The sequence below is a fragment of the Pipistrellus hanaki genome, assembly GCF_964339955.1.
Source record: "Pipistrellus hanaki genome assembly, chromosome: 21".
NCBI classification, from domain to species: domain Eukaryota; kingdom Metazoa; phylum Chordata; class Mammalia; order Chiroptera; family Vespertilionidae; genus Pipistrellus; species Pipistrellus hanaki.
In genome coordinates this window covers 1,400,972-1,423,277 of record NC_140523.1, presented here as the reverse complement: position 1 = coordinate 1,423,277, position 22,306 = coordinate 1,400,972, and the positions used below count along the sequence as shown (strand labels likewise).

The following is a 22,306-nucleotide window of genomic DNA, read 5'->3' as shown; positions in this document are numbered from 1 at the left end:
CACCACCACCACCCCCACCACCACCACCACCCCCACCACCACCACCAATCCTTTAACCCAGGGGTCCTCAAACTTTTTAAAGTGGGGGCCAGATCACGGTCCCTCAGAGAGCTGGAGAGCTGGACTATATGAACTACTAATTCCTACTGTAACACCTCGGCTGCGCTCACTGCCCAAAAAACCTGGCGGGCAGGATCAGACTCCTCTGCGGGCTGCATGTGGCCCGCGGGCCGTAGTTTGAAGACCCCAAACAACACACCACTGGGTACGCAGATACTGTGTGCCAGACCTATGCCAATCACTTCACCTGCATCCTCTCAGCCAAGCCCCTAGCTGACGCAGTGAGTTAGGCATTATCATCCCCACTTTACAGATGCGGCAACTGAGGCTCGGTTCCACTTGATGCCCCCTCCCCCCCCCCAATCCTGTATTTGCTTTACGAGACTCACTTCATCATAACAAGCTATTTGCAGAAAACGCTCGGTGTCTGCTTGCAGTTCGTCAGTCTTCAGATTTCAAACCCAAATTCGTATCAACTGTGCACAGGTGCCTTCCCTCCATGGGCTCCCTACCCGAGGTCCACATGTTTCTTTTTTTTTTAAATAATGTTTTTAAATATATTTTTACTGAATTTAGAGAGAGAGGGTGGGAGAGGGATAGAGAGATAGAAATATCGATGAGACATCAATTGGCTGCCTCTTGCACGCCCCCTACTGGGGATGGAACCCGCAACCTGGGCGTGTGCCCTGATCAGGAATCAATCCATGACCTCCTGGCTCATGGGTCGATGCCCAGCCATTGAGCCAAAAGCAGCTGGGCAAAACAAGTTGTTCTTTTATTGGCAAAATGACAGTGATGAAGTAGCAACGAAAATAAGTTTATGGTTGGGGGTCACCACAACAGGAGGAGCTGTATTGAAGGGTCACGGCATTAGAGAGGTTGACAACCACTGTGCCTAGTGTATGTCAGAGGCCGCCTAATATGTATTTGCTGAATGAATGAATGAACGAATGAACGAATGAATGAATGAATGAATGAGTCCAACCTGGTGTCTGGTGCCCTCCTCTTCCTAGATGCGCCTGGGATGTGGGGGAGGAGGGGCGGAGGAGGGGCAGGGAGCACTGCAGTATCCTCCTTCCTGTGGGGCATGTCGGTGAGCCAGGGGCCCCGGGCCACCTCGGGGCCGCGCTGTCCCCACCCCCCTCCTCCCAGGGCCCGGACAGAGGGGAACGGCTGGAAATGAAAGGAAGGGGCTGGGGGCCAGGGAGCCAAAGCCCAGGGAACGTGAAAAACCTCCGCTGCTGGGGAAAAGCACTCTCCCTCCCATAAAAGCAATGAAATTAGAGGTAATTGTGAGACACCGAGATTCGATCAAACGGGGGAGGCGCTCAGGTGAGGGGGGCCAGGGCTGGAACGGCTGGTCCCCCGGCCAGCGCCAGCAATCCCCTCTGCCTCAGTGACTGGACAAACTGTCCTCGGGGCCCCGTCCCCACTCTGCCCTGTAATGGGGGCGGCTGGAGGGGCTGGGGTGCCTGGCCCCCACAAGCACGGGCCTCCTCTCAACCACTACCCCAGCCTGGGACCTGCTCAGAGGGCAGGAGGCTAAGGGGGTGGCTAAGCCAGGTTCACCGTTCTGCCTACCTTAGGCCACACGCACCAGAGGGCCAGGGAGGGGCCAGAGGGCATTGGAAGGGAGGGACAGGGCATCCTTCCTTCTCTCCTTCCCCCCCTCCTTTTAAAAAAAAAATATATTTTTTTTTATTGATTTCAGAGAGGTAGGGAGAGGAAGAGAAAGAGAAGCATCCATGATGAGAGAGAATCATAGATCGGCTGCTTCCTGCACGCCCCACACTGGGGATCGAGCCCCACAACCCTGGCATGTGCCCTGACAGGGAATGAAACCTGGCACCCTTCAGCCCGCAGGCCAACGCGCTATCCACTGAGCCACACCGGCCAGGGCCCCTTTCCCTGCTTTGCTCTCCCTTTTACCCGCTGAGAATCCAGCGGTGAGAACGCCCGCCGTAAGGCAGAGAAGCACCTCGGGGTGGCTCTCTGACCCACAAGGGGCGGGTTGCAGAGACGGGAGGTGGGCAGAGAAGGGGAGGGGGTGCCGCCCGCTGCCACCTTCACAAACATCCCCGTCCGCCCGGGGGGGGGGGGGGGGGGGCTGGGCCCCTTGGGCATCTGATAAGGTTGTTAAGCCGCTGAACACCTGGCCCGCCATCTGGCACTTCTGTCCTCTGCACGGGGCCACCCAGGCCTCCGTGCCCACCCCCTGGGAGTTGGCGAGCTGCAAGGGCCCCCAAGAGTGGCCAGCAAGCGGGACACCGCGCCCCCCTGCCCCCTCACCCCCCAAATACCAAGGGCTGGAGGGTAGATTTCTGCGTTCAAAGGCGACTTTGAGAAGAGACAAGGGTCTCTAACGTGAGGTGGGTGGGGTCTCGCTAAGGCTGCTGGGACTTTACAGGCGCGGAGATGGCAGAGCAGGGGTGCTGGGGCTGGCACAGGGGAGGGCTGAAACGGGCGGCCCTCTCTGCCCACCAGCGGCCCGAGGACCATCCATCATCTCAAATGCTGAGCCTGCGGGAGCTTATCTGCTGGGCAATCAGCCCCCGGCCCCTCCCCTGCTTCCGGGCTCTGGAAACCACAGCATTTGGGAAGACAGCACAACACCTTTGTCAGCAAATCTCGTCGGGCTCCGTGGAGCGCCAGGTGACCCGTGTGTGTGTGTGTATGTATGTATGTATGTATGTAGCTGTCCCGATGGTGTGTGAGAAAGAAAAAACACAGCTGGGGCGGCGGCAGGAGGTGTGCTGCCCCCCAGAACCACCCAAACCCTTCTCTGCGGCGTTTCCCAGCTCCAGGTATTTAAAGACAGACGTGTGTCCGGCCTCGGTGGCTCCGTGGTTGAGCGTCGACCTAGGAACCAGGAGGTCCCGGTTCGATTCCCGGTCAGGGCTCACGCCCAGGTGGTGGGCTCCATTCCCAGCATGGATGTTTCTATCTCTCCCTCTCCTTTCCTCTCTGAAATCAATAAGAATATATATCTATATCTATATGTTTAAAATAATAAATAACCCTGGCCCGCTTGGCTCAGTGGATGGAGCCTCAGCCTGTGGACTGAAGGGTCCCAGGTTCGATTCTGGCCAAGGGCACATGCCTGGGTTGTGGCTCGATTCCCAGTGGGGGGTGTGCGGGGAAACAGCCGATCAGCGATTCTCTCTTATCATTGATGTTTCTCTCTCTCTCTCTCTCTCTCTCTCTCTCTCTCTCTCTCTCTCTCTTTCTTTCTTCCTCTCTGAACTCAATAAAGAAATATATTTAAAATAATAACAACAATAATAATAATAAATAAATAAATAAAGACAGCCATGTCTCCATCCTCAACAGGGGCCTTCTTTGGTGAACGGTCCCCCGTCCCTTCAGCAGTGGCTCAGACAGGCGCCTGTAAAATTCAGTCCTGGCTACGCCCTGCCCTGGTCCCCTCCTGCAGGCGGGAAGGGGTAAAAGGAAGCCATTTTTTTTTTATGACCTGCACGCGGGCCCCGGAGTGCCCGCCACCCCGCACCCCCGCTCCTCACCCCCCCGGGATTGATTCCCGGTTCACACTAATTAGGCCCTGCCTGGCTGGGGACGGGAACAGCACTTTGCCATTTTCTTGAAGGAAACCGAGTGACAAGCCGACCTGCTGGTGGTTGCCAGGCAACCTTGACGATCCTGCGGGAAAGGCAAACTCGAGAGAAGCCAGGGCCAGAGCCTAGTTAGCAGCTATTGAATGGGAGCCTCTGCTCTGCGGAGAGGTGCGAGGAAGGTGTGGCTGACGTGGGCTCCCGTGGCTCCGGCTGTCTTTTTAGATTGTGTGTGTGTGTGTGTGTGTGTATGTGTGTGTATGTGTGTGTATGTGTGTGCGCGCGGGCGCTTGCGCGTGTGCTGGGGGTGTCTGTGCAGAGTGCACTGAGAAAAAAAGAAAAGTAATATTCTTCTTTAAAGTGAAATCATGCCCAGGCAGTGTGGCTCAGTGGTTGAGCTTTGACCTAGGAACCAGGAGGTCACGGTTCAATTCCGGGTCAGGGCACAGGCCCGGCTTGTGGGCTGGATTCCCAGTGTGAAATGTGCAGGAGGCAGCCCATCCATGATCCTCTCTCACCATTGATGGTTCTATCTCCCTCTCCCTTTCTCTCTGAAGTCAATATATATATATAAAGTTTTTAAATAATAAAATAAACTATAAAGACCTAAGCGATTACATATGTGTGGGCTTGCTATAAACTGCAGACCTCCAGTTCACCCCTGAGTATCCTGGAGTCAAAAACTCACAAAGATCACTGAGCTCCAGAGCCGCCGGGAGCAACAAGACATTTTTTTTTTTTTTTAACCAAGAGGAAATGTTATTTCAGAATGCAATCCCCGCCAAGGCCGCTGTGAGCTGTGGAACACAATTCCATAAAAACCAAGGTCCTCGGAGCGCTTAACAAGATTTCCACCCGATGCTGGGCAAACAATGACTTTATCCGCTTCCCCCCAAGGAGGCAGGAGTCGCCAATCTAACTGAAAGGCTGAGCTCAAGTCCGTAATAACAGTGCGGATCCTAAGCAATCCCTCGGCTATCAGGGCAGAGTGCCACCCCCCTCCTCCCCACCCCAATGTTAATTAACTCCGTCCATTTCCTTCCCAAGGGCTGGACAGGATGAGCTGCTGGCAGGAAAGTCTGGCAGGTCCTCCTGTCTCAGGGATGCCAAAGGCTCACCTGTAATCTCAGCCTTTCTGACAATAACCCAGGGGTCCTCAAACTTTTAAAAGTGGGGGCCAGATCACGGTCCCTCAGAGAGCTGGAGGGCCGGACTATATGAACTACTAATTCTTACTGTAACACCTCGGCTGTGCTCACTGCCCAGAAAACCTGGCGGGCCGGATCAGACTCCTCTGCGGGCCGCATGTGGCCCGCGGGCCGTAGTTTGAAGACCCCTGCAACCAATGGCTTCTGCACGCCGCCTTCCGTGGCCGCCTCTGCCCGTCTCCACGGAAGGCCCCCCCGATGGATGGACTGGTAGGCCGCCAGCGGGGTGATGAATGCTCCCCGTGCAGGCGGGGACCCTCTCCCCAGCCCTCTGGACAAGCGGCCTTTATCTGCAAGGCCTGGAACACCCCGGGGACCCACCAACGGGAAATGGAATGCCGTCTCGATATCTCGAACCTAATTCAAAATGAGCGTGAGCGCTCCTAGTATCAATCTCGGGCTGAGCCGTTCTGAGATCATGATGTCTCTGCCATTTCGTTCTGCGTGGCAGCCATGGCTGATGGGAGGCAGGGTTTATTGTTGGCGGCGTGCTCTCTGGTGTGTGAGCGGGCTTGAGGCTCACCCAAATGCTATCAGGTAGGAAAGGAAGGTCCGCATTCCTCACCGAGCAAAGAGAAGCTGGGACACACAAGCGGTCCCCAAGGCCAAGCATCAATTTCTATCATGACACAGCCTTGGGCCGGGGATTTTTACAAATATGCTTTTATTGATTTTTAGAGAGGGGAGCCTCCATGATGAGAGAGAATCTCCCTAAAAAGAAACCCTGCGGCCATTAGCAGCCACTCCCCATTTTCCCCTTCCCTAATTAGGGAACCCCCTGGTCCCTAATCCGCTTTTCGATTCCGGTCAAGGGCATGTACCTTGGTTGCAGGCACATCCCAGAAAAAGAGTATACAGGAGGCAGCTGATGGATGTTGATGTTCCTAACTCTCTATCCCTCGCACTTCCTCTCTGTAAAAAAATCAATAAAATGCATATTAAATAAAAAATAAAAGTGTAGCCGCCCTGTGGCTTTGATTTGCATTTCCCTAATGAGTAAGCACACAAAGCCCTCTCCTGAGCTTGCTGGCTATCTGTAAACCTTCTCTGGAGAACTGTATATTCACACCCTCTACCCATTTTTATTTTATTCTTTTGTTGTTAATCCACACCCGAGGGTTATTTTATCCATTGGATTTTAGAGAGAGTGGAAGGGAGTGGGAGAAGACAGGGATAGAGAGAGAGAGAGAGAGAGAGAGTGTGTGTGTGTGAGAGAGAGAGAAAGAGAGAGAGAGAGAGAGAAACATCGATGTGAGAGAGACACACAGATTGGTTGCCTCTTACACACTCCCCTACCAGGGCCAGAGATCAAACCTGCAACCCAGGTGTGTGGCTTTTATCTAGAATCGAACCCAGGACCCTTTGGGTAATGAGTTGTGAAAGTTTTTTAAGGATTTGAGGCCCTTCTCAGATACGCGTTTTGCAAATATTTTCTCCCATTCTGTGGTTGCTCCTTCCACTTTCTTAGTGGGTGTCCTTTGAAACACCCACGTTTTACATGTGAAGTCCAATGTATCTATTTCTCCTCGGTTGCTTGAGCCCTGAGGGTCATAGTTTAGAGATATTTTACCCAACGGAAGTGCACAAACAGTACACCTATGTTAGCTTTCAAGAGGTCTGCAGTTTGAGCTCTGAACATGTAGGTCTTTGTTCTATTTGGGGTGCCTGTGTGTTTGTTGGTGGAGACTTTTCTCAATGGGGAGGGTCCCCGTGAAAGAAAGCTTCCTGTCTCCTCACCCTCTGGGCGTCTCCTCCCCAGCTATGCTCTGCCTGGCAGGGGAGAGGGGGAGAGGCGTGCCCTGGGGCCAGCTTCAGGGCCTCCTCCCCTGAGGGCGAGTCTGGCTGCAGCACTAGAGTTAGAGCTGAATTTACTCCAGCTTCTGCCCCAGAGAGAAAAGGCAGGTAGCTGCCAGCCCCATTACCTCCCAGAGCGGTTGCCATGGCCACAGGGGACTTTTGTGGTGAAGCGCGCTGACACCCCCCTCCCCCCCCCCCCCCACACACACACTTCCCTACTCCATTGGCCTCCTGGATGACGTCATGGACGTCCCTGGCCCTGACAGGCCACCTGTGGGTTGGTCTGGGCTTTAAAGCAGCTGTGCTCCAGGCCCCGCCTCAGTGCCCGCACCGGGAGGACGGACCACACTGGACTCGGACCTGCCTCCAGGCCGCCGCTTGGGACAGACCAGATGGAGGTGAGTATTCAAGGGGTGCTTCTTCAAATATCTTCATCAACCCCCCCCCACCGCCCCCCGTGCCCGCCCCTGCCCTGCAGCGGGCGGCGGGGTGGAGAGCAGCTGTCTTGCTTCTGGGCGGCGGCGACCAGGTAAAAAGTCAGGACTGGGTCCCCGTCCAACTCTCCCCGCCCGGGTCAAGGGCTGGGGATCCCAGGAGCTGGGACTCACGAGCCTGTGCTCAGAGGAAGAAGGGGGAAGCGGGACTTGGCATCTGCCAAAGGTGCCCAAGCCCACAGCCAGTCGCAGGCGGGGAGGGCGCTCCGCAGCCCGGCGGCTGGCGCTCCTAGGGGGTCCTCGGCCGGCTCGAGTCATGGTGGGCATTTAGACCTCGTGTCCACCCACACGCCGGAGCTGAAACCCTAAAACCCCCGTGCCCGCTCGGTCGGGCTCCTGACCTCGGAGACGCGCGGCACCACAGCCTCAGGGGCGCGCGCGCGAGGTCCAGACCCAGACGCCCCAGCCCACCGCCGCCTGGCCTCCCGCGCGGCTCGCTCCTCAGCCCCGGATGCCGCAGGCTGACCGGTGGTTGCACGCAGAAAAGCGGAGAGCTGGGGTTCCCGGGCTCCCCTCCCTCCTTCCCTCCTTCCCTCCCTCCCTTACCCGCCACAAGATCTGAGCGCCGGGAGTCCCCGACGGAGCCAGCTGACGCGGGAGAGCCGCCGCCGGGAGCAGGAGAAGCGTGGGCAGTGCCGGGAGGCGGCTGGGTAATCCACCCGCGTGCGAAGGGCTTTTCCCACCCTCTGCTGCTGCGGCAAAGAATCCCAATAGCTCGGGGAGGGCGAGGAGAATGCGCCCTGGAGGGAGCCCGGTCTGCAGAAAAAAAGCGCATCTGGTTGCAGGTGCAAGCACGGCCAGCCTCGCCTTTTCCCCCAGGCGCACCGAGCGCCTGCCTGAGGGTCCCCGCTGCTGCCGCGCTGGCCCCCAGCCCCTCCGAGAGGAACGGGAGCCTCCGGCTTCAGCACCAGAGGGATGGACAGCGCCACGGCCCCGAGCGCACCAGCTGCGTCCCGCGCGCCTCTGCCCGCGCAGCTCCACGCTGTCGGGGCTCGCGGTCCCGCAGACCCCACGCGGAGGAGGAGGCCACGAGGTGAGGAAGCGGGGGGGGGGGTCATCTCCCCTGTTTCTCCAGGGGTTGAGAGGTCGGGTCCTCGGAGGGCATCCCCTTCGCTAAGGCCAGTTTGGAATAACTTGGTGCCCAAGAGCAGAGAGGCGCCTGGCTGTCAGTGGTGGGTGCAGGGGCCGAAGGAGATCCCCAGACCCTGTGTGCTGGGAAGCATCACCGCATCCACGTCGTGCTCGCCGCCTCCCCGCCCCCATTTCCTCCTGCTCCCCTTCTCCCCCACAATCTACCCAGGCCAGAGAATCGACTATCAGCATCTCTGAGTCTGGCAGGAAGAAAGGGGGGCCAGAGCTTCCTGCAGCTGATTAAAAAGCCCTAAATCTGCCGAAACCGGTGTGGCTCAGTGCATAGAGCGTCGGCCTGCGGACTGAAAGGCCCCAGGCTCAATTCCGGTCAAGGGGGCATGTGCCTTGGTTGCGGGCACATCCCCAGTGGGGGGTGTGCAGGAGGCGGCTGATGGATGTTTCTCTCTCATTGATGTTTCTAACTCTCTATCCCTCTACCTTCCTCTCTGTAAAAAATCAACTTTAAAAAAAAAAAATATATATATATATATATATATATTTTAAAAGCTCTAAATCTGCCTCTTGCAGAAAGGACAATTGAGGCATGGAGACCTGTGTGTAGATGAATTCTGTCCAAAATGAACACCAAGGTCCGCATTTTTAGCCAAAGGAGGCCAAGGAAACGGCCACGGAGGAGGGGGGAGACCTTATCATAAAAGGGCTAAGGGAGGTGGGGGAGGAGGAGAGCGGACCGAACCGCCGGAGTGCGGTTGCCAGGCAACCACCCTCAGCTTCCTGTTGCCTGGGTTACAGTGAATGGAGGGGCCTGGGCCACTAATTATACACGAGAGCACCTTGAATCCGCAAAAATATCTGCTGGGGTGGATTCTTCCTTTGGAGTCAAGGTGCTTGGGCAGGCAGCTACTGCCCTGACCCTCCCTCCTCCCCACCCCTCCCCTTCCCTCCAGAGCGGCCATCGAGCCCTCCCCTGCCAGGTTTTGGGATTTACAATTAGGGTTTTATTGCTCGTTAAAGAAGTCTTTCCTTTAGCTGAGGGATTGAACCTCCTTCTTCTTCCCCCCTTTATTTTATTTTTTTTTTGAGTGTTGTTTTTTAATGTTTTATTGATTTTACACAGAGAGGAATTGAGAGGGATAGAGAGTTAGAAATGTCGATGAGAGAGATACATTGACCAGCTGCCTCTTGCACACCTCCTACTGGGGATGTGCCCGCAACCAAGGCACATGCCCTTGACCGGAATCGAACCAGGGACCTTTCAGTTCACAGGCCAATGCTCTATCCACTGAGCCAAATTGGTTCCGGCTCATCTTCTTCCCCCCTTTAAATGAGAAAGACACATTTGCTCTTGGTGGGTGAACAGGAGGGAGACCAGAAATTGCCCCCAGGGTCTCTCTGGAAGAGAGAGACATTCTCCTGGGTTTGGCTCTGGTTCCCATTGGACAGGATACTGGCTCCCCAGCGCCTTCATAATTAGCAAATGCAACACTTCCAAGCTTCTCCTCCTCTGATCTTTTCCTTTTCCCTCTGATTGACAAACACCAACCCACGCTTCACCTGTTGGCCTGGCCCCTCTGTGTCCATCTGTAACCCTGGGCTGGGAGATCATCTCACTCCTGATTCTCCTAAGGCAGCTGTACCATTACGCACGGTTTAAGTGGGGGGGGGGGGGGGAGATCACCAATACGTTTACAGGACAAGCTGTGTTCTGTGCACTCTTTCATCTAGAACAAAGCCTGTCGTAAGCTGGGCTGTCGCTTGCCGACACAGGAATAGAGGAAATGAATATTTCCAGCAATAACTAGCCTGTTTTTATCCCGGATGCCCTGTGCCAGTAAACACACGTTTCTCTCCTTTTCCCTGCTTCACTCTTTCGTTCACCTATCGCTAATATATATATAAAGTTAAATCATTATCATTTCAATCCAAATTAAAGGCTAAGAAAAAAAAAAACGCCTCCAATAATTGGCAGAGTATCATTTTGGGAAAGATTTACATTAAAATACTTTCCCCCTCTCATATTATACAGCAACTTCTTTTTAATCCAGACCAGACAGCTGGCATGCTTTTTGTATTTTTTTTTCCTTCCCAAAGAAGTGCCTGCCTTTATGAATTCTCTATCACTGATCACATCAATCATGTCCCATAGCAACAGCGGCTTTTAAAAATATATATTATCTGCTCATTTTCTTTATAGACAAAGGGTCTACTTTCCTTTCAAGAAGAGAACTGAGATCTTATTGGCCGGCAAGGGAGAAGCCTTCTTTCATTGGTGGGTGCGTATTCCCCGGTCAACCAATCAGAGGGTGCCATTTATCCCTCTCTGACTAGCAGAGTGAGCAGGGTAGCCACAATGATTGTGTGAGCCTTAATTCCATCCTGTAGCAGAAGGTGGAACTCGGCAGTTCTGGGCCCCAGGACCTGGGATTAGCTTTTAGCTAGTCTGGGGACATCTGATTGGCAAGAATGAATTTGCTACCTTGTTATTTGTAGCTTACTTGAACACACCTTGTTCTAAGGGTCTTTATTATGTTAGAATACACCAGTATTACCTTCCCACATCAGTGCCGGTGACTGGGGTCAGCCCACTGAGGAGCCAGGACTTCTGTCCTCTCCTCTGGAAGGGGTCCCCACCCCCGGGGGATTTGGTGAACACTTTGGGGATGAGGACCCTCTAATTCAGTGTAAGTGCAGCCCAGTCACTCCCCCGGGGGCTGTGGCAGGCAGGTGATGGAAATACGGGAACTGGAGATTAGGGGGTCCCTTAAGGCGCTGGAGGTGGACAGGGAAGGTTTTTGGTTGTTGTTAATCCTTACCCGAGAATACTCCCTCCCCCCCCCTTTTTTTTAAGAGAGAGTGGAAGAAAGGAGGAGAGACAGAGAGAAACATCGATGTGAGAGAGACACATTAATGGGTTGCCTCCTGCACATGCCCTGACTAGGGCCGGGGATGGAGCCTGCAACTGAGGAACGTGCCCTTGACAGGAATTGAATCCGGGACTCTTCAGTCCGTGGGCCAATGCTCTATCCACTGAGCCACACTGGCCAGGGCCCCAAAGAGCCCTATGGAGGGCTGCAGGCATTAGTCTCTGCTTCCCTACAGGGAGGGGGCGTCCAGGCCTCCTCTCTTCCAAGACAGAAGCTCCCTGACGAAGCCCCGGGGACGCCCTGATGTGAGTACAGACGCTCTTCCTCGGTCTGTCTTTTCTCGGTTCGTGGCTGCAGGGCATGCTGGGAGTGGACGGGTGCTCCACCCTGATGGTGCCACCTTCTGTGCCAGCGGTCGGTGGGACCGTGAGCCCTTCCATACCAGGTTTGTGTCTTGAACACCATGGGTTCTTAGAGCATGGCCAGGCTGAGAGGAGGCGCTCAACAGGTGTTGGAAGCCAATCTTACTGACCAGTGTTAGAAGTCTCTCCCTCCTTTTTCCCCCCTAAATATCTTTATTGATCTCAGAGAGGAAGGGAGAGGGAGAGCGATAGAAACATCCCTGATGAGAGAGGATCAAGGACCGGCTGCCCCCTGCACGCCCCTTCCTGGGGATCAAGCCCCCAACCTGGGCATGTGCCCTGACCAGAATCCAACTGTCACCACTGAACCACGCCCACAGGGCTAAAAGTCTCTTAACTTCCTCTTCATGACAATGGCAGCTCTAGCCCTGGACCGCCCCCCTCCCCCGCCCACCTCTCCCTTCCAGATGCTTCCTAGGCCCCAGCTCTCTCCACAACGGGTAAATGGAGGCTCGGTTCACTGTTACCATGGTTATGTGGAGTGGCCGCACGGAGGATCCCTGCCACCCATTACTGTCAGGAAGAAAAAGAGGGGAGGGGCTCGGGGATCCCCGGCAGGAAGGAAACCATGGCAACCAGCGTTGCTAAGGGGATGGCTCTAAATGCAGAGGCAAGAGACGATAAGTGGGGAGAGGGAGTTGGGGGGCTCGAGGAGGGGGTCCCAGCGGCCTCTTTCGACACCTGTATCCTCCCCGAACCCGGACGGAACCCAGAGTTAAAGGACGTCGGAAAGCAAAGCGGGGCCCGCTGTCAGGTTCAAGGGCATCTTCCTTAGTGCTGCGAGGAAGATTCTGTGCAGACGCTCTTTGTAACACCTGTCAGCGTAGCTGCCACCCCCTGGGAGGTGAACCCAGAGCTCCCTGGAAAAGGCCTGTTTCCCAGGCACACCCCCAGGCTGACTCCACTGCACACCCCCAGGCTGACTCCACTGCACACCCCCAGGCTGACTCCGCTGCACACCCCCAGGCTGACTCCGCTGCACACCCCCAGGCTGACTCCACTGCACACCCCCAGGCTGACTCCACTGCACACCCCCAGGCTGACTCCACTGCACACCCCCAGGCTGACTCCACTGCACACCCCCAGGCTGACTCCACTGCACACCCCCAGGCTGACTCCGCTGCACACCCCCAGGCTGACTCCGCTGCACACCCCCAGGCTGACTCCGCTGGCCCCCACCTTGTACCTTGGGGAGCCCCGTTCTCTGACATGAGCGCCCAGGCCTTTGTCTCTGAGACCTGACACCCGAAGCGGCAAAGATCAGCATTCATTTTTCTAAATATATACTTTTTATTGATTTCAGACAGGAAGAGAAAGGAAAAAAAAAAATCCATGATGAGAGAGAATCACTAATTGGCTGCCTCCTGCACGCCCCCCACTGGGAATCCAGCCTGCACCCCGGGCCTGTGCCCTTGACCGGGAATCGAACTGTGACCTCCTGGTTCCTAGGTCGATGCTCAACCACTGAGCCACGCTGGCCCGGCAGCATTTATTTTAAAAGAAACCAAAGATAACAAATTCCTCTCCATCCTTGGTTAGACAGGTTGGGGGGGGGGGGGGGGCCTCAGCTCCCTGTAGCTTGGAGTGGGAGAGCTAGCGCCCCACCTGGGGTGGAGAAAAGGGGGTCCTAGCCTCCTGGGGAGCGCCCCTCCTAAATGCCCCCCCACAGGAGAACCCTCGGGCTTTCTGGGGCCACATGTCCAGGGCTGCCCGCCGAAAGCACTGGGCACTGCCGGTCGCCTCCCGGTGCCCCTCTAGGGGCCCAGGCAAGCCCTTCCTTCCGCTCTGGGTGGAGAGAACAGGCCGAGGGTGCAGGGCTGGGCCACCGAGGGAGAGTTTTCAATTAAAAGGAGAAGAAAAAAAAAAAAAATTAAAGGCGGCACCAACAGGGGAGGGTAATTATCCTTCAGCTGCTGCAGAAACACAATTAGGGCCCCGCTCTCCCAGCCACCAGGCCGCTGTGGCTTCTGCTAATTAAGAAGCGGATACGCCCCGCTAGTGCTATTAGAGGCTGGCCTCTCCCCCATCCCATCCGCCCGGGCTGGGGGCATTAACCAGGCAGCCCAGACCCCGGCCCAATGGGGGTGTAGGGACAGGATTCCCTGCCTCCTCCCCGGACCCACAGCCCTTCCCCCACTGCCTCTCCTCTCTGTTCCGCTGCCCCGCACCCCGTCTCCATTCTGAACTGGGGCTCATGGGCACTGGGAGGGTCTGTAGCTCTGCAGGTGTGTGTGTGGGGGGACTGACAGAGTGGGGGGGGGGGGCATGCAGGAGGCAGATGATCCGATCCGTGGTTCTCTCTCACCATTGATGTTTCTATCTCTCTCTCCTTCACCCTTCTTCTCTGAAATCAATTAAAAAAAAAAAAAAAAAAGTATGTTAAACTCTGGGAAAAAATCAAAATAAGAACTCCTCGCCTGAGCAGAGGCGGTAGAGAAATCGGGGGGGGGGGCGGGGGTGTGTGTGTGTGTGGATGGACCGGGCGGTGGGGGCGTGGGCGGCTGGCCTGGGGCACGGGCAGGGCCTCGGTCCCAGCGCCTCTGGGCAGCAGCGGCGCCCGGACGGCCGGCCCCGTGTGGAAGACTAGTGATTTTGTTGTTGTCTCGCTGCATCAGCAACAAGTCCCAGTCTGCCGCACGGTGCAGGCCCTGGCAGCAGTGGGGTGGCCGCGGGTCCTGGCTGGTTCCCTCCGTTCTCTGTCTCCTAGAAAACACCGCCCTGGACGCCCCTGGGCAGCACGCCGGGGCATCTCCCAGAAACAAGGACAGAGGGTGTGAGTGGAGAGCCTGGGACCGGGGGGGGGGGGGGGGGGGGCGGGGGGGCTGGCCCTCTCCCCCAGAGCTCTCCCCTCAGTGACTCCCTGATTTCCCCAACAGCCGGTTGGGGTTGGGCACCCACAGTATGAGGGGCCCTGGAGCCCGCATCCCGGGGCTCACGGTCCGGCTGGCAGGAGGGACGGCTGTGCGGGCCCCTAAAGGACACGCTGGGATGCTGGGTGCCTGAGCACCGGCAGGGAGCACACACCCGCCTGGAGCTGCCCTGGCGTGGCGCCTCCACCCGGGCTGAGAGGGGACTGTGCAGAGGGAATGTCTTGGTTCTGGAATCTGCCTGGAGCCCCGAGGGAAAGCTGGGGTGGGGAAGCCCAGTCCCCTCACCAGTGCCGGCAGAAGCAGCGATCCCGTTGCAAAGGGTGGTCGTCAAGACCCAGGGAGGAGGCCCTCCAGGGACACGGTTTTCAAGCAATAAAGTCAAATGCCCTCTTCACCCCTTTCCCAGTGTGCTGTCTCCTCCGCATGCATGCCAGGCACAAGGCACCCCGGGGGCCCCGAGGCCAGAGAAGGGAAGGGCCGATCAGCAGCCGATCCAGAGGCAGAGAAGTCAGGGGAAGTCTTTCCTTTAGAACACTAATGCATCCATCGATCAATCAATAAAATAAAAAAAGTTAAAGATGCAAAAACACACACACACACACACAAAAAAAAACACAGAACAATAAACCTTTTATAAATCGAACTTGCTTGGGAGTTGTATTCCTTACGGGAACCCTAAAACTGCAACCAGGAGCTGAGCTGGTACCACTTGCTCGCTGTGTGACCTTTGGCCAGGCACTCAACCTCTCTGAGCCAAATCAGCCCTTCACTGCTGCTGTCACAGCCTCATGGCTCCTTCCGCTCCAGCAAACGGGCCCTCTGCTTCCCCCTTTCCTGCCTCTCACATGTCCTCTTTGCTCCCGGCCCTGCCTGCAGCCCGGAGGCCGCTGGTCCCATCAGAAATCTCATTCGCACTTGAGGAGGCTGCAAATTGGTGCGAGTCAGCGGGTGTCTGCTCCTCCCGGGAGAAGAAGGGCCTGGATGAGCAGGAAGGGAGCAGGAGGGGAGCGGGAGGGCAGGGCCATGTCTCCCAGGCAGCCCTCAGCATCCAGACAAAGGGGGAGAGATCCTGCCTCAGAGACACGCCTGGGAAGGAAACGGGTGCATTCCTGACCGGAGAGATGGACGAGAGAGCCCCTGTTGATATGAACCGGGGTGTGAAACAGGGAGCTGGTCACTTCCCGGGGGGGCCAAGTTGGGGAAGAGGGTGTCCTGGCTTTGAACTCAGACACACCTAGGTTCCAGTCCTGGCTCGGGCTGTGTGACTTTGGGCCAGTCACCTAACCTCTCTGAGCCTCAGGTTCCTCATGTGTGAAATGGACGGCATCACATCGATCATGCTAGTCGCTATGGTAATTAAGAGGAGAGTCATAATATGGAACGGCATGTGTACAAACCCAATAATCGTCTGTCTCCTCTTCCGTGATTTTTCAGAAATTCAGGGGGCGGGCCCAGAGATGTGACTGAGCTGACTGACAGCTTCGAGGCACCCATGGCAACCCTTCCATGAAGTAGGAATGAATGAAAACCACCATCTCTCTATTCGCCTCCCCTATCATAGCGGAGTCTTATCCCATTGGAAGGCTTATCCTTTCCGTGTCCACATCAGCACCTTGTGCATTTCACAAGACTTCATGTATGTAGGCCAAGCCCATCTCTCCCCCGGGTTTAAAAATGCAGGAATCAAGGCTTAGAGAGATTGTGCTTACTAGGTCAATCAGCAAAACAGACATTCTCAGAACACAAAAGGGTTGGTAAACGAGGTGTCAGGGCACCTGGTTACCCCTCACCTTAACTGGATGGACCAGGTCTACCAGGTGGACCAATTAATAATGCAGATTTTTCCCCCCCAATAGCTGGAGTGACACCTATGTTGGTATATATGCGATTTGATATGTATGCTATTTTGTTGTATCGACAACAAGCTTCAAAACTTCCCATGTCAAATTTTCTGAAGGTGTTAACATCGTAGATATTTTTACGCTTAAAAATGTTGAATTTCATGCCAAAAAAGGGCATTTGCGGGAAGTTTTAATTCATTATTCTGAAAAAAAGTGCTGCTGAAAGTTATTGTATACTTCTGGAAGCTTATGGTGAACATGCTCCATCTCAAGACCCTTGTGAACGCTGGTTTACACGCTTTAAAAGTGATGATTTCGATGAGAAAGACATTAACTGGTTCACCTAGCAGTCATCTTTTCACGCTCACAGCTGCCTCCCCGCAAAAAAGCAGGGAAGCAGCTCCCTCTAGTGGACTGTATAGGTAACTGCGCCTTAGAGGCACTTCCTGACCTTGGCAGCAAACTGGATCATCTGAACTTGACAATCGCTAAATTCTGGGCCCGCCCAGACCAGTTAAATCAGAATCTCAGGCCGAAACCCGTTTGGCTCAGTGGATAGAGCGTCGGCCTGTGGACTGAAGGGTCCCAGGTTCGATTCCGGTCAGGGGCATGTACCTTGGTTGCGGGCACATCCCCAGTGGGGGGTGTGCAGGAGGCAGCTGATCGGTGTTTCTCTCTCATCGATGTTTCTAACTCTATCCCTCTCTCTATCGATGTTTCTAACACTCTATCCCTCTCTCTTCCTCTCTGTAAAAAAAAAAAAAATCAATAAAATATATTTAAAAAAATAAAAGAAAGTGAATTCAGCCAATAGCTTGATTTAGCTTGGAAGAAGGCCCCAAGTTTCTGGGGGGGAAAGATTGGCCTTGGGAGATTTTTTTTTTTTTTTTTTTTTAAGAGGAAGGGAAGGAGGAGGTGGGGGGAGAGAGGGAGGGGGAGAGGGAGAGGGAGAGGGAGAGATAGAGATAGAGAGAGAGAGAGAGAGATTGATTTGCTGTTCTACTTATTTATGCATTCATTGGTTGATTCTTGTATGTGTCCTGACCGGGTCAAACCCACAACCTTGGTATATTGGGATGATGTTCTAACCAATTGAAGTACTGGGCCAGGGCAGGCCATGGATATCTTGATCTCAGTGTTGAGAAACCCTGAGCATAGAACCCGGACTTCTGACCCACACAAACACCTCGATTTTAGTGAATTGCAGGGACCAGCAGTACCAGTTCCTGTCCAGAGAGGAGATGGACCACCACAGGAATTCGGCGGATGCAGAAGGATTCAACATACTGCCACCAAGATCTTTGTGGGAACCAGCAAGAACACTGCCCACACCCCCCACCCCTTTCCTTCCCTCTCCCTATGAAAGCCCACAACCCAGGCATGCGCCCTGACCAGGAATGGAACTGGCAACTTTCAGTGCATGGGACTGCACCCAACCAACTGAGCCACACTGGCCAGGGCTCTCCTTAATCCCAAGTGTCAGTTTCCTTAGCTGTAAACCGGAAATAACAATAGTGCATATCTCATATATTGCCTGGCACACCGTGCTCACAATAAATGTGAACTGTCTTTTTATTGTTCTCAATATTTTCGGGGTTGCACTGAATTATCTTTTAAACATGCTGTTACCTCCCCAGATCTGAGCAACTAGGTAGGCACTGTGTATCCTAGCCTGTGTATCCGAGAGCTCAGCACATAGTAAAACTTATGAGTAAAGTACTGCAAAAGGATAAACTTAAAAAAAAATAGCAAAATCTTTCTTTAGTGCCCATCCTGTATATTATTTCACTGAATGCCCACAACCGAGGAGGTAGCATTGTGGACTCCGCAATCCATCCTATCCTGCCTTCGGTCGCACAATGCTCATAGGAGTCCACGTCCCGACCCAGGGAGCGGGGTGCACTGGAGCCGGGGGACCGAGATGAGAGAGAGGACCAGGGGCAACGACTCCACTTCGGTCTTTTTAAAACTTCCCGCGGCCGCGGCCGGCCGGAGGCACAAGCCACGCCCCTCCATAAATCCCCGCCCCTTTTCCTGTCTCGCGCCAATCCGCAGAGAGCCAGGTTCTCCCAGAGAGCCAATCAAAAGAGGCCTTAGGCGGGAGCTGCAGTTCAGCGAGCCAATCGGCGGGCAGGCGGAGCGGGGCTTGCCCGGGCAAGTGGGACCTGTCGCCGTCCGGACGCCACGTGCGGGCGGGGGAAGCGCCGGCTCCAGGTGATCGCGGGACCCTCTGGGGCCGGCGGGGCGAGTCCCCGCCGTGGGGCCCCGCGTGTGTCCACCCAGGTCTGCGGCGGGGGGTGGGGGTGGGGGCCGCGCCGACCTGGCCGACCGGCTCTCCGGGCCGGCGGGCGGGAGGCCGGGCCTGGGCGCCGCCTGTCCGGGTCCCCGCCCGGCTCGGGGGCTGGAGCCTGAGGGGTCGATGGGCGGTGGGCGATGGGCCGCGGCCTGGCGGGGGCTGGGCCGCCGCGGCCCGGGAGTGACCGACGCCCGAGCCCTTCCCTGGGCGTGGCCAGGCCTCCGCGTCACTCCCGGGCGGGGGCGGGGTGTGTGGGGGGGCGGGAGGACGCCGGCTGCGGGAGGGGACGGGGCGGGCTCTCCCGGGACTCCCGTGTCCTGCGAACTTTTTAGGATCTCGGGTCCAATCCAGCAGGTTCTCCAAATCCGGGCGATTGTCGGACCCTGGCTGGGGGGCGGGGTCGCGCGCTCCGAAGCTCCCAGGTCCTCGAGGGGCCCCCTTCCTCCAAATGACGGTTACGGTGCGCGGCTAGGTCTGGGCACGGGCGTTGTTTCCGGCCACCAGCTGCTTTGGGAACGTGTCTAACTAGTTCATCTGTTTCGTAAGCAAACCCCGGCTTGAGGGTGCACCTTGCTTGTAGTGGTGGGGCCTAGAACCGCCCACAGGCTCCGGGATCCGCCCGCAGGTGGGTGGCCCTGATGCCCCAGGCGGCTCTGACTTGGTGGGGCCTTTGCTGCGAGGCCGCTGACCCAACCCAACCGCCCTAAGCCCCACAGGGGTCAGCCTCAGTCTGGACTTGCAGCAGGCCTTGTCCCCTGGGCTGGGCTGAGGCAGAGGGATGGGTCCTGTGTTTCTCCGCCCAGTGTGCGCCTTGTCACCAGGAGGAAGGTGCTTGTAGGTAGGCGCCCACCGAACCCCTTGGGCCCCCTCCCCACTGCTGGCCAGGCCCCATCAGCCCTCACTGGGGCAGGCCAGCTGGACCCCATCAGTGCAGGAACTCGTGCACCGGGCCTCTGGTGGGGACAGTCATACTTGGTTGAGGTTGTGGGAGGATTGAGTGATTCCATAGAAAGGTTTGCATGTGGTATTGACTGCATGAGGGCAGTTCTTAACAAAATAAGTCCTCGGTTCAGCCCAGGAGACACTGCAGGAGGGAAGGAGTCAGGGTGGCTGGCCCATCCTCACCCAGGCCCTCTGCCCTGTGCTCTCTCTCCAGGGAGCTGCCCCGTTGGAAGGTTACCTCCCAGGCCTCCCGCGCCCGGAGTGGACAGCAGGTTGGGATGGTATCCAGGGAAGCCGCGGAGCCTGCCCAGTGCCCGTGCCCCCTGCTGCCCGGCCCCAGTGCCAAGGATGTGCTCCGGAGAAAGCACAAGCGCAAGAGCCGGCAGCACCAGCGGTTCATGGCCCGCAAGGCCTTGCTGCAGGAGCAGGGGCTGCAGAGCTCACCCCCGGAGCCAGCATTCTCCCCGCCGCCAGGCACCGAGGGCCCCGGGGCTGACTCTGGAGGTGCCCCTTGCCACAGAAAGCCCTCCCCCAGGGAACCCGCGGGGCCCTGGCCTAGCAGGTGCGTGGCTATCGACTGCGAGATGGTGGGCACCGGACCCTGCGGGCGGGTGAGCGAGCTGGCCCGCTGCTCCGTGGTGAGTTACCATGGCGACGTCCTCTATGACAAGTACGTCCGGCCCGAGATGCCCATCGTGGACTACCGCACCCGCTGGAGCGGGATCACTCGGCAGCACATGCGCAAGGCCATCCCCTTCCAGGCGGCCCAGAAAGAGGTGAGGCCGGCGGCGGCGGCGGGGTCGGTGACGGGTGGGAAGGGGCCCTGGGCTTGAGTCACCACGGAGCCACTGGAAGCGAGAGCTTGGGAAAGTTTCACTTCTCCAAACAAGGGATTCCTTCTGTCCCAACCTGTGTATGCGGATCGCCGAGGAGAGCCGTGCCAGCCGCCGGGTGTCAGGCTGTTTACCTTTTACATTTTCTCACAAAAGCATCGCATCGCTACGACATTCCTCAGGCCCACAGACAGTGCTGCCCATCAGGTGTCAGTACTGTGGTATATTTCCTTAGGTCCCTTTTTCAGGGCTTTGAAAAAAATGAATGAATGGTTGGGACCATCTGACGTGCCAGGAATCCCCAGACGCGCCATAAGAAACACTCAGGCCTTGCTGATCTCGGCTCTTGTCCCAGATCCCTCTGGGAATTCTGATTCCTTAGGTCTCTACGCCTGCGGAGGCTCTGGAGCAGGGGTCTTCAAACTACGGCCCGCGGGCCACATGCGGCCCGCAGAGGAGTCTGATCCGGCCCGCCAGGTTTTTTGGGCAGTGAGCGCAGCCGAGGTGTTACAGTAGGAATTAGTAGTTCATATAGTCCGGCCCTCCAGCTCTCTGAGGGACCGTGATCTGGCCCCCACTTTAAAAAGTTTGAGGACCCCTGCTCTGGAGCGTGGGCCTGAAACTCACCATGTTGTGTAAACTGGCACTAAACCCTCAGAGCCTATGGGGAAATGGGGTTAGGGACACAACACTCAAAACATGTCACAGCGACGCAGCAAAAATAAAAGGGCCTGGCCTGCACACCGGACAGCGGTACCCAGTCTGGCAATGTGAAAGAAACGGTTAAGAAATGCAAGCACACAGCCAATACCCACACGCACCCAGTAAGGGTGGCACTTTACCTTGAAAGAGACCGGAAGCTTCCTGGTGGAGCAGCTGTCAGAGGGGCTGAGCTTGTGTTCCGATGCAGTGATCCAGGAAGTCACCTGAAATCACACGGGAAGTGGGGACACAGGTGAGGTGGCTGTGGCCTCACACCGGTGACCAGAGCTCCCTGGGGGGGTGTCTGAGGGGTGTGCCTTCCCCCGAGGCTCAGTTCACCGAGTGTGGCTTCCTGCATTCACTTAGTGTTTCTCAAGGGCAAAAATCACACGTTCTCAAATCGTGCTCTAATGTAACGGTCATGTTGGGACATTTTGCATTTTAAAAAAAAATATTTTATTTATTTCAGAGGAAAGGCGAGAGAGATAGAAACATCAATGATGAGAATCATGGATCAGCTGCCTCCTGCACGCCCCACACTGGGGATCGAGCCCGCAATCTGGGCATGTGCCCGGGAATCGAACTGTGACCTCCTGATTCATAGGTCAACACTCAACCACTGAGCCACACTGGCCGGGCGACCCTGCGTATTTAAGCAGCAGGTACAGGTCTGGACTCACACTTGGCAGCGTGGTGGTCTGAGCCCCTGGCCGCCCTGTCCACGCTGCCTCCCTCCAGGGGGATCTGTACCCCGGGCTGGGCCGCCCACAGTGGGGCCTCCCTCACTCCCCTCTCTGCCCACAGATCCTCAAGCTCCTCAAGGGCAAGGTGGTGGTGGGACACGCCCTGCACAACGACTTCAAGGCCCTCAAGTACGTGCACCCTCGGAGCCAGACCCGGGACACCACCTACGTCCCCAGCCTCCTCAGCCAGCCCGGCCTGCACACCCGCGCCCGCGTCTCGCTTAAGGAACTGGCCCAGCAGCTGCTACACAAGAAAATCCAGGTGCTTGTGTGTGTTTGGTGTGTGTGTCGGGGGGGGGGGGAGGGGGGAGCAAGCAGGCCTAACTTCCCTGCAGGTGGGCCCCACGAGCCCCCTTCTTCCCGGGGTACACCTCTTACAGGCTGCCCTCTCCAGGTCTGTCCCCCCAGCTCCAGGCTCGGTGCCTGCCTTTGCAGCCAGAGATGAAGCCTTGGTCAGGGCAGCTCCTGACTCTTGCTCCTGCTGTCCGTCGCCTCCATATGCCCCTGCTCTTCAAGCCCAGGGCAGCGATTTTTATCTCGTTTATATTTGAGGGAACCAGCTAGAAGCTGGCT

General features: G+C 56.5%; 2 protein-coding genes across 4 annotated transcripts in view; one reads left to right on the top strand and one right to left on the bottom strand.

The window, feature by feature from the left end:
* The window catches only part of TTC23 (tetratricopeptide repeat domain 23), a 995,109-nt gene that overhangs the window by 767,160 nt on the left and 205,643 nt on the right, over positions 1–22,306 (bottom strand). The window lies entirely within an intron of this gene.
* Positions 1–22,306, top strand: part of AEN (apoptosis enhancing nuclease) — a 111,348-nt gene that overhangs the window by 87,653 nt on the left and 1,389 nt on the right. The window contains exons 2-4 of one of the 3 annotated variants that reach the window (XM_084869283.1): positions 18,390–18,431; positions 19,670–20,231; positions 21,795–21,995. In XM_084869283.1, the coding sequence (XP_084725409.1) occupies positions 19,734–20,231; positions 21,795–21,995 (699 nt within the window). In that variant the 5' untranslated portion in view covers positions 18,390–18,431; positions 19,670–19,733. Of the gene's footprint in view, positions 1–18,310; positions 18,501–19,669; positions 20,232–21,794; positions 21,996–22,306 lie in introns of those variants that run through there. The other 2 variants (XM_084869282.1, XM_084869281.1) reach the window with 2 other exon arrangements.